General features: G+C 39.3%; 1 protein-coding gene across 1 annotated transcript in view; it reads left to right on the top strand.

Moving 5' to 3' along the window:
* The window catches only part of col4a4 (collagen, type IV, alpha 4), a 73651-nt gene that overhangs the window by 45138 nt on the left and 16147 nt on the right, over positions 1-12366 (top strand). Inside the window, exons 24-37 of the mRNA XM_067364395.1 lie at positions 1126-1309; positions 4460-4533; positions 6465-6567; positions 6794-7012; positions 7187-7348; positions 7422-7589; positions 8104-8247; positions 9422-9529; positions 9627-9808; positions 10027-10090; positions 11356-11430; positions 11642-11749; positions 12031-12138; positions 12278-12349. Of these exons, the coding sequence (XP_067220496.1) occupies positions 1126-1309; positions 4460-4533; positions 6465-6567; positions 6794-7012; positions 7187-7348; positions 7422-7589; positions 8104-8247; positions 9422-9529; positions 9627-9808; positions 10027-10090; positions 11356-11430; positions 11642-11749; positions 12031-12138; positions 12278-12349 (1771 nt within the window). The remainder of the gene's footprint in view (positions 1-1125; positions 1310-4459; positions 4534-6464; positions 6568-6793; positions 7013-7186; positions 7349-7421; positions 7590-8103; positions 8248-9421; positions 9530-9626; positions 9809-10026; positions 10091-11355; positions 11431-11641; positions 11750-12030; positions 12139-12277; positions 12350-12366) is intronic.

The raw sequence follows: 12366 nt of genomic DNA, 5'->3' as shown, positions 1-12366 counted from the left end.
AAGAAGGCGACCCGCGAGCGCAGATAACCGAGGCTCATGCTCTCGCAGTGCGAGCATGAGGCTCCAGCGAGCGCGCCGTCGGCGTGGGACTTGCCCAGGCACGCGACGCACTCGCTGTGCCCGTCGTCATTGTGCAGAGGGGCTCTGCACGTGCCACAAGAGTGGCGCGGCATTTGCAGCAACGCCGCCGCCGTTATAACGGCGATTGGGGGGGCTCTTTTAGAGCGGCGAGGGCCGCGGAAGCTCTTTTAGAGCGGTAGAACCGCTGAGGAAACATTCTTTTAGAGCGGCAATAAGCCGCGGAAGACACGCAGGAGACACGCTGAGAAGGCGGCCGGAAGCGGGAGGCGGGCGTCTCGAGGACGGCGCTCGGGGCAGCAGTCAGCGAGGGCGCTGTCTCCGTCTGGCGAGTTCAGCTGGGTCCGCTGCGGGGCCTCTTCAGACGGCGGCGGGAGCTTCTCGAAGGCGGCGAGCTTCCTCAGGCTTCAGGCGGAGATCAGCGAGGAGATGCGTTGTCGTCGCTGAAGGAGAAAGGACTGAAATCCTATGGCGAAATGCCTGCTTATATAGCCCTTTGCCCCGCCCATTTCGGCGGGAAAGTTCGCGCGCTCTCTCACCATAGGTCGCGCAGCTATGCCGTGCCATCATTGGTTCAACGACTTGTCTATGAGTGAACCAATGACGATGCAGTTACACTGCGTTATTGAAAAAGGCTTCAGTGACGGGGAAAAAGGGAGACTTTTCCCCATACGCAGTACGAGTGAAGTATCGAAATGGAACCATGATTTTGGTATGGGGTAAGCTTATATTAAAAGAAAATGTAAGCATTTTAGAAACGTGTTAATTGACTGCATTTTGTCTGAAAACAACATGAATTGTGTTAATGGTATGGCCACAACAGACTGATGTTCTGCTAAATGTGTTGAGATTTTTGAAAATGTGACTATAGATTGGACAAAAGTATGTTAGCAATTGAAAAAAAACTGTAACATTAACACAGAAGGACCTATGGTACCATCTAGTGGATGACCTATGTATTGGTCAACATTAAAACCTTTCTTCACATGAATTTTGGATTATTTTTTTATTTTTATTTTCGTTTTAAAAAACTCTTTCTCTGCCCAGGGAGATAATCTTGCTGGACTGCCAGGTGACAGGGGGTGTCAAGGAGCTGCTGGTGTGAAAGGCCTCAGAGGTCCATCTGGTCCTCCTGGACCATGTATGATGGGATCAATTGGGAAACGAGGGCAACAAGGGGACCCTGGACCTCAAGGCAAAACAGGGCCCCCTGGTCCTAAAGGGGTTCAAGGTAAGACTCACAGTGCTGAGTAAGGTTTATATTTTACATGATAAATTGGTATCCAGACAATATTCCACGTATATATAGTAAATACAATTACTGTTGTTAACTTATATAATGTTAGTATTGAAGTAGTAAAAACAAAACTGTTAAAGGGTTAGTTCACCCAAAAATTTAAATTCTGTCATTAATTACTCACCCTCATGTCGTTCCACACCCGTTCATCTTCAGAACACAAATTAAGATATTTTTGATGAAATCTGAGAGGTATATGACTTGTCCATAGACACTTTCAAAGTCCAGAATGGTACTAAACACATCATTAAAATAGTTGGTGTGACTACAGTGGTTCAACCTTAATTTTATGAAACGACAAGAATACTTTTTGTGTGAAAAAACAAAACAAAAAATAACTTTACTCAACAATTTGTGTCATTCTCATATACTGTTTACATTTAATGAATGATTAATGACAATTTTCATTTTTGGGTGAACTAATCCTTTAATGATGAGTAATGTACAGTACCATTCAAAAGTTTGGCATCAGTACGTTTTTTTTATTATTATTATTAATTTTATTCAACAAGGTTGCATTACAGTTTTTCTCAATCGATTTGACACATTTCTCCAGAGTAATGTATCTGCTCTCAAAACATTTATCACCGTGATCTAAACACACTCTTACCTTAGCCAAAGTTCAACTTTACTGCAAAATAAAGTACTGCATTTCTTTCTAGTAATGCGTTTATTAAAAGTAAATACCAACATTAAAACTACAAGTGTATTGTCTAATGATAATGAACACTTTCAGCTGTAGATGTACAACTACACAAAAGAAAATACAGGTTTATTGTAAGGTTTTTTTTTAACAGGTTTTGTTGTATGGGTCTTTGAGTAAATAAAGCTTCAAAATCTGTATTTTTAAAAATTCTTTTCAAAACGGATGTAATGTGTATAAACAATGGGTCTCATTCATGAAACATTCGTAAATATACGAGTAAATATGTGAGTGATTTGCGCGTAAAGAGACCTTCCCGAAAACTCTTCTCCTGATTCACAAATACTTCGTAAACGTCAGAAGTGATAGTGAAATGTGTGTGTGTGTTAATGAATTCCAATCAGTCGTAAATGGGACGCGCGTGCACGCTCATTCTCAATTACCATAAATCCCACCCATTAAATCCGACTGACAACTATATATGGGCATCATATTATGACACCAAACGAAGGATTTTGGCCATTTGGGGCCATTAGTTTGCCCAGCCCTATTGAAATCAATTAATTATTTGATTAAAGTGCTCCGTTTGCAGATGCTATTACTGGCTCTCACAATAAAAGTAAAAAGAAAAAACGTATGTAATTACTATATATAATATTTTTTCAAAATGCTGTGTAAATATGTACCTTATTAAGGGGAATTAAAATGCAGCCTTATTAATGAGCAAAACGTTCGGATGTTAAACACACTATTTACGCGTGGCTGGGAGCAGGTGTAGATTTCTTTCGTACCAACTAACATTTGGAAAATACAAACATTTTAATGAATCCGAAAATTTATGCCAGAACCACTTTACACACAATTTACACAAAAATTCGTTCTGCTCGTGTTTCATGAATGAGACCCAATGTGTTTAAACAAGCTTCATAACATTTCAAAGTGTTTCATTTCTTTTTTGTTTTTGTTTTTTGTCAGGTGGTACAACCAAATATTTGTAAATACAGTATATCTACCCATACTTGAAATGAGCTGTTTTTATCAGTATTTGAGAGATATCTACAACCCTTTTCACTCGGCCACAATAATCTATTGGGTCCTCTGGATGTTGTGTTACAGTATCAGGCTTAACATTATTACCTTGTCAGTTGATAATAAAATATTTGCAGTTGTGCCACCCTGACATTTGAGAATATACAAATTGTCAGGCAGAAGTTTTTCAGTTATCTCAACAGCTTTAAATCTCTTTCCACTACACCAATCTCCTCCACTATACTCAGCTCTTCTCCTATCCTCCTTTTTAACTTCCTCCCAATCTTCTCCTCATATACAGTATGATCTCCTCTTCCACTCTTCCTTTCCTTCTCATTACACCCCTTCCTCTACCCAAACAACCACCTTTACACTTACACCCCTTTATTTTCCCCTTCTCTTGCATATGTTCTTGCTCTATGTATACTTTCCCTTTTATATTTCCCCTATTACATAATGCTATTGTGTAAACATTTAGGAAAACTGCATTTCCTGTGTTGTGTGTATTATTAATCAATCAGATATCAGTTTGGGGCGAACTGAAAACATACCTTGTGCATTTGATATGACAAATTTGTTGTTTGTTGTGTGTGGACAAATGGTACATAACTGTTTGTGATTTGTTTAAAGCCAATAAAAATAGCTATGATTGTTTTTTCCCTGATTTATTAAAATTTCTTAAAGCATACCTTAAAGGGTTAGTTCACCTAAAAATGAAAATAGTGTCATTTATTACTCACCCTCTTGTCGTACTACATCCGTAAGACCTTCGTTCATCTTCCGAACACAAGTTAAGATATTGTTGTTAAAATCCGATGGCTCAGTGAGGCCTGTGTTGAGAACAAAGCTGCTACTTTTCAACAATATGTATATGAGCCGATTTCAAAACACTGCTTCAGAGCTTTACAAATCGAATCAGTGAATCGGAGCGCCAAAGTCACGTGATTTCAGCAGTTTAGCCGTTTGATAGGAGATCCGAATCACTAATTCGAAACCAAAGATTCAGTGTTGCAGTGTTTTGAAATCGGCCCATATAGATATTGTTGAAAAGTCATTATTTTGTTTAGTTTTTTTGACGCCCAAAAAGTATTCTTGTCGCTTTATAACATTAAGAACCACTGAACTCACATGAACTGTTTCAAATATATTTTTAGTAACGTTACCTTTATGAACCTTGAGAGTTTGAATGGCTTTGCTCTCAATAGAGCCATCGGATTTCATCAACTAAATCTTAATTTGTGTTCTGAAGATGAACAAAGGTCTTATGGCTGTAGAACGACATGAGGGTGAGTAATTAATGACATTATTTTCATTTTGGGTGAACTAACCCTTTAAGACAATTATTTCAGAAGCGTTAAATTCCTACTGACCATTTGTAAAGCACACATCTTAATTGTTGATTTTCTTGGTAGGTGATCAACTGCCCTGTGAGCCTGGTATACCTGGAGCCCCTGGTTTTAGAGGAATGCCTGGATGTAAAGGTAATGTACATTAAAAGTAGGGATGCATGAAAATGATCATCCAAAAATTGGCATTTTCGGTTTTTGACCAAAAGAGAAAAACGGACAGAAATATGGGCCGAGAATTTATGCCACCCCGCCTTTCAGTGTTCAGCTCTCAGGTTTCACTCTCGATCTAGCCATTATCACTGTGTGATGTGACACTCCACTCTGTATTTTCGTCTACGCTGGTGCACTCAGCTCAGTTAATCACGGCCCACAGCCATGGAGGACAGCACTGGTAAAATAACGCTACCCTCTCGTTCACTGATCCACTCCCTGCTATGCTCTGCTCAGATGCTCTGATGATAATAATAGCTTTGTAGGACAGTACATTATATTTTTCAAAAAAAATAAATCCATTAAATCTGATTCTGTTGCATAGATCAGAATAGAGAAAAATATATTGATATTTAAAGGTCCCGTTTTTTGTGTTTTTTTTTTTTTTGAAGCTTTGATTGTGTTTATAGTGTGCAATATAACATGTGTTCATGTTTCGCGTGTAAAAAAAACACAGTATTTTTCACATAATTTACTTCTCTGTATACCGCTGTTTCCACTGTCATAAAAACGGGCTGATGACTTCCTTGTTCTATGAAGTCCCTCCTTCAGAAATACGTAACGAGTTCTGATTGTGCCAGCGGTTCCTGTGTTGTGATTCGACAGCAGCTTAGCGCTCCTTGCCCGGAAAGGTCACGCCTCTTACCATAACCTGTGCTGCACATAGTTTTACACGTGGATTATTGTGGTGTTGTGCCGAATGAACACAAAAGACAATAATTCCAGAGAGACTGAACTCTTTAATCTCCACAAGCAGTAGAGGGATGTAGTCCAAACTGGCCGTTCGATGTAGGCGACTTCTGTTAAATAAAATATCTCGATTGGCATTGAACTTTGAGCTTTAAAATTTTACAGATCTTATTTATACTCTAACAACAGCATTACACACTAACTAAAGTTTGAAACATGGGATCACGAAGAACGGGACCTTTAATATTATGTATTAATACATTAATATAATTGTATTTTCTGACCAATTTTAGTGTGTTACTTTAAAAGTTTTATTGGCTTGTATTTTTTTAAATTCAGTATCATTAAAATGATTGAATTTCATTAAATATTCTAATATTAATACAATTATACAAATAAAAGGCTAATTTAAAATAAGAAAAATAAAAAAAAAAACATTAAAGGATTAGTCCACTTTCAAATAAATTTTTCCTGATAATTTACTCACCCACATCATCCAAGATGTTCATGTTCTTCTTTCTTCAGTCGAAAAGAAATTAAGGTTTTTGATGAAAACATTCCAGGATTATTCTCCTTATAATGGACTTCAATGGACTCCATACGGTTGAAGGTCAAAATTACAGTTTCAGTGCAGCTTTAAACGATACCAGACGAGGAATAAGGGTCTTATCTAGCGAAACGATCGCTCATCAAACACAAATGATCGCCTTGCACGTGCTTCCGCTTTCCGTATTCTTCAAAAAGCTTCCGCTGTATGTCTTACGCCTTCCCTATTCTACTTACGGAACAAACACGGTGCCAGTTCCGTTTTTCCCGTGAGTAGAATAGGGATTTTCGTTTCGGTGCATCCCTAATAAAGAGTTTCTAAAAAAAGAAATAATACAACTGAATGAATAACATTATTGTACCTTAAAAGCGTAGATTTAATTCTGGAGCTGAGATTCAGGCAATCGTTCTGTCATAATTAATTAATTAATTACTCAGACTTAATAATGTACAGTAGTTATTGATGTTGTGTTGTAAAATGTTTTGGACTAATGAAGTTAGTCTGTTGTGTTGCAGTATAATTAAAATGCAAATGTATGAATCGAAAGAGGCTCAATTCACAAATTATTAACTGTGCAGCACAGTTTATGGCCAAAACCTTAATCCTTTCCTTCCAGGTAAGAAAGGTACACTCGGAAATCCAGGATGCGTAGGACAAACTGGACCAGATGGTCCCAAGGGAGAGAACGGAGACCCTGGAGATTGTGGGTTTAGTGGACTGAAAGGTAGAGATTATAGCAATTTAAGAGCTAAAGTCACATGTTTTGGTGCAGTTTTTTGTTCAACTTTATGCATATTTGTAAAACTTTGAATAAACCCTATTTGATTCTATTCAACGTGCATTTATTAATTATTCTATATCTGCATGATACATCCAGAGGATCAGCTTGACTTGAACGCATCTATTAGAAAAGTGTTATAATTCTAATATCTCTGCCATATCATCCACAGGTCCAGATGGATGTTTAGGAGATCCAGGAGACACTGGCCCTGACGGCAACAGTATTAACGGCTCACCTGGCATACCTGGAAGTTGTGGACCCCAGGGTCTGAAGGGGTCTCCAGGAGACTGTGTTATGGGGGCTCCAGGACTGAAGGGGCCCTGTGGGGTTCAGGGACGTCAGGGCCCTAAAGGTGTACCTGGACCTTGTGGGCCAATTGGATTGCAAGGTACTGCAAAAACATTGAGTTAAATAATATCTGGCTAACAATGTGATATAAAGAAAATATTTATGGTGACTGTTTTGAAGATATAAAAGATGTTTGCACAGTCTAGTCATGAGTTCAGAAAAGTCAAGTCCATTAACTAATAATATAGTCAATATTAAATGACTTTTTCTGCAGGTACATCTGGTATTCCTGGACTTCCTGGAAGAAAAGGGGAAAAAGGAGAGGATGGTAAACCAGGAGCACCTGGTTGTCCTGGCGGGAGACCGGAACTATGTGATAAAGGACAAGCTGGTCCACCTGGCAGGACAGGACCACCAGGCTTTATTGGACCGAGAGGTGAGTAGAGACCACTGAATCAACAGAAGCTTGTTGAGATTGTTCTGATGATAATGTTGCTTTCCTGTGTTAGGCAATCCTGGAGAGAAAGGATCACCTGGGGAGCTGGGACCTTCAGGCGTTGGAGCTAAAGGATGCCCTGGTAAGCCTGGTATGCCGGGCATTCAAGGATGCACAGGCCTTCAGGGACCTTCAGGACTAGAAGGAGACTGTGGAAATTCAGGATCTGCTGGACCGAAGGGTAAAGAAGAGTCACGGGTCTTGATGTGCTTTGTGGAGTTTATTCAGTGAATGTATCTTGTTATGTGACATTATTTAAATAAATGCCTAACTTTGGTTTGCAACGCTTTGGTTGACTGAAACATAAATCACTGATAACTATCTATGCTAGTTTTGATCAAAAATACAGTAATATTGTGAGATACTATTACGATTTAAAATAACTGTTACACTATTGCAATATATTTTAAAATGTAATTTATTCCTGTGATGTCAAAGCTGAATTTTCAGCATCATTACTCACTTTTTATTTTTAAAAAAAATCTTGCTGACCCCAAACTTTTAAAGGGTAGTGTATTACATTTATGTAAACAGCTTCAACAATTAATTGTTTTATTCTTTTTTTTTTTTTTTGTAACGTGTTAAAGTATATCAAATTTCCTTTTAAATGTGTGTGCTTTAGATATTTAGAGTTAAAAAACAAAGAAGCTGCCAGTGATTCTCACATGATTCTCATCTGTCATATTGCATCTCAGGTTTACCTGGACTTCCTGGTCAAGATGGCTGTCCTGGCAACAGAGGGCACACAGGCCCTTCAGGGGCTCCTGGGCCAAAAGGCCTTAGGGGTCTCAATGGATGTCCAGGTTTCCCAGGGGTAAATGGAACCAAGGGCCAGAAAGGTACTTTAAAACAGTGTTAAATACCGTATTATCATGCTTTAGGTCGGGTCTAAAGCCCGGAACACACCAATCCGACAGTCGGGCAGTTTTTGTGCATCGGCCGACTAAGTTTTCTCAGTCTGTTCTGTTTTTCGGCCAATTCGACATGTTGAATCGGCGTCGAGCCGTCAGAGAGAGAGAGAAAACTCTGATTGGCTGTTCAGTATAGCAAAAGAATATAAGCAAAAGTTATGAAAGCAAGCAAATAAGTCATGACGGCACAGACAGAAGGTTGTTCTAATTTTACATCATCTTACCTGAGCACTCGAATGCATGAATATTTTCATAATAACATGAGCGGAGTGGAATAAAGAACGTGATCAGCATATTCAAAATGGTAAGCAAGTGCTGTCTTAGTTTCGCTTTCCCTTTTTGAATGACGAATATAGACAAATATATCTGCTTAAATAGTTATCTCCTTTATACACAGGCGCAGAATGCGCATGCTAGTTGACAGTCGGCTGTAGTTCTTTGGGTGTGTTTGAAGGTATTAGAGAGGATTTTTTTCGTCGATTGAGAAACCAAAGACTGTTACTGAGTTTTTGAAATGAGCGCATGCGTAAGAACAACCCCCCTCCTTCACAGCTCTTTTTAAGGGAACGCCTCCCAAAACTCGTGCATGAGTATTGGAACACGAGTGTTTACCACCGGCACTCGCTGTATTGTGTTAGTGGATTCATTATGTCGGACTCACCGCAGGTAACTCATAATCTGCAGTTGTTACTCCTTGTTGTCTCCTGACACAAACATTGCATACGGCGTCTGTGGAGTGTGGAAAGTTACTGGAGCGCGCAGCCGCGCTCGTCTCTCACAAGGAACGTCATAGCAGTGATTGACAAGCCAGAGGGCCTGATGTTTTTAAGGCCCTACCTCGTGCACAGATGATGTATATTGATATTATTCCTTTCAGTGCGCCTAATAAATAGTCTTTTATCAGTTAGTAAAGACAATTTCAAGTAATATTGCAAAAATGTATAAAACAAAACACCCTCTTTAGCACCTTTAAGCACATATTTTTTCCCCGACGCAGCCGACATGAGGCGACAACACGATTGGCTTTCATTGCTGCTTGTCGGGTTGGTGTGTCCCGGCCTTAATGTGATGAAGGCAGTTAAAGGCATCACATTTTTTACAGGATGCCGTGGGCCTCGTGGACCTCCAGGAGACATGATTTCCGTGCCAGTCAAAGGCCAGGTAGGGCCACCTGGACCTCAAGGGGAGAATGGTTTCTGTGGAGAAAGGGGTAAATCTGTAACAAATACTCAAATCCTCTGTTGGTTTCTAACTTTGATAGAAAAGACCTTCAGCAGATCATGGTGTTTCTACTTCTTAATTCTCAGGTAATAAGGGTGATCCGGGTCCGCCTGGACCGCCAGGGTATCCAGGACGTAATGGACCTCCTGGCTTTGAAAGTGGCTCTTGTGGACCGCCAGGCGTTCCTGGGGTGTCTGGCGAGCCTGGCGAACGTGGCCAACCTGGACCAAGGGGAATTGATGGATTCCCAGGGGATTGTGGTGATCCAGTCAGTGGATGGTCTTTTTTATATGAATCTTATTGTTTAATACTTGCCAAATTATTGGAGTATTGTTGTTGGTTTGATTGTCTTGCCATTTTTTACAGACTTATGTACTTAGTATACACTGATGTACACAAACAGGGCCAGATATAGATTATATGGATTAAAATCTTGTGTAACAAGTCTGGTGAAATGAAATTAGTCAGTAACACGTTTCTTTGTAGGGTGATCCTGGACTTACTGGTTTGGCAGGAACCCCTGGTTTCCCTGGGTTTGATGGTCCTAAAGGTAAAATACAATGCTTGAAACCTTGCATACTCAACCCAACACTCAAGCCATTACTCCAGTCTTCAGTGTCACATGATCCTTCAGTAATCATTCTAGCATGCCAATCTGATGCTCAGGAAACATTTCTTATTATTATCAATGTTGAAAACAGTCGTGCTGCTTAAAAGTAGAACTTTTATCAGGATTCTTTGATTAGAAAGTTAAAGAACAGCATTTATTTTATAATGTAATTATTTTGTAACAAAGTAAAAACTGTCAGTTTTGATCAAATAAATGCATTGTTGGTGAATAAAAGTATTAATTTCAGTTCAAAAAATTTTACTGACTGACCCCAAACCTACAGTAATGTACAGTGGGTACGGAAAGTATTCAGACCCACCTATTTTTCACTCTTTGTTATATTGCAGCCATTTGATAAAATCATTTAAAGTTCTTTTTTTTTTCCTCATTAATGTACACACAGCACCCCATATTGACAGAAAAACACAGAATTGTTGACATTTTTGAAGATTTATTAAAAAAGGCAAACTGAAATATCACATGGTCCTACGTATTCAGACCATTTGGTCAGTATTTAGTAGAAGCACCCTTTTGATCTAATACAGCCATGAGTCTTTTGTTTTTGTCGTTTTTCACACCTGGATTTGGGGATCCTCTGGACGGCCAGCTCTAGGAAGAGTTCTGGTCGTCCCAAACCTTGGCCAGATCTGTGCCTTGCCACAATTCTGTCTCTGAGCTCTTCAGGCACTTCCTTTGACCTCATGATTCTCATTTGCTCTGACATGCACTGTGAGCTGTAAGGTCTTATATAGACAGGTGTGTGGCTTTCCTAATCAAGTCCGAATCAGTATAATCAAACAGGTGGACTCAAATGAAGGTGTAGAACCATCTCAAGGATGATCAGAAGAAATGGACAGCACCTGAGTTAAATATATTAGTGTCACAGCAAAGGGTCTGAATACTTAGTTTTTCTTTTTTAATAAATCTGCAAAAATGTCAATAATTCTGTGTTTTTCTGGCAATATGGGGTGCTGTGTGTACATTAATGAGGGAAAAAATGAACTTAAATGATTTTAGCAAATGGCCGCAATATAACAAAGAGTGAAAAATTTAAGGGGGTCTGAATACTTTCCGTACCCACTGTATTACCTACGACTCTTACAAACACTACACAATCACACAATCAGTATATATTCATTCTGCACGTTTTAAGTCTCATGTGAAATGAGATCTATTGCAAAACTTCCTTGTACTGTCTTGAATAGGTGAAAAAGGTCAATCTATTGGTGAGCCAGGACGAACGGGTGAGAGAGGGCCAAGTGGAGAAAAAGGCGTGTCAGGTATGTCTATATATATATATATATATATATATATATATATATATATATATATATATATATATATATATATATATATATATATATATATATATATATATATTATATTATAAAAAATTAACCCTTCTTGTAATGTAATATCAATTTCTATAATACAGAAATGCATTGAAAAAATAGTTCTGAGTTACAGAAACATCTCTATTCTCCCCAATAGCTCCCCCTGGTGAGAAAGGAGACCAGGGTGACCTTGGCCCACAAGGGCCAAATGGAAACTGTGGTCCACCAGGCCCACCTGGGAACACTGGTCCACATGGACCTCCTGGTAAAATACCCATTGTTAAATGGATAGATCTGGCTCTAAAATAGTGGATACATGTGCACTTGTGACTAGGGATGTCATGTTGAGGAAATTTTCAAATAAACTTGTGACAACTTGTTATATAGTTGTAGAATGTGTTGTCCAACTGGCCAAACACTGTGTAACACCGGTAACAATGACTACCACAGCAAGCTGACTTGTGGCCGCCCAGCATCTCTATTCCATAGTAATGCACCATATTAAGTTTTGTTATGTTCTCAAATAGTGTCCTTTCTGCTTTACAGGAGTGGTTGGGCCCCCCGGTCCGTGTGGAAGATATGGTCCAGAGGGTCGTCAAGGGCCTCCAGGTCCACCTGGCCCTAAAGGAAACCCTGGATGCCCTGGCCTTAGAGGTTTGAAAGTTTATGCTATGTACAAACAAACTGATGCTGCCATTAATTTAAAAAACTAGAACAATCATGTATACATTTTAAACTTGATTACCTTGACTTTTACACATGACTTTTTTGATAATTAATTTATCACTTGCAGGACCTCAAGGAATCCCAGGGATTCATGGACTAGATGGCCTGAAGGGTGTCAAGGGTGAGATTGGATCTCGAGGTGAGATACATGTACAG

Source organism: Chanodichthys erythropterus, chromosome 17 (genome assembly GCF_024489055.1).
Source record: "Chanodichthys erythropterus isolate Z2021 chromosome 17, ASM2448905v1, whole genome shotgun sequence".
NCBI lineage: Eukaryota > Metazoa > Chordata > Actinopteri > Cypriniformes > Xenocyprididae > Chanodichthys > Chanodichthys erythropterus.
Note: the sequence above shows the minus strand (reverse complement) of the source record. Positions and strands in the feature narration are given on the sequence as shown.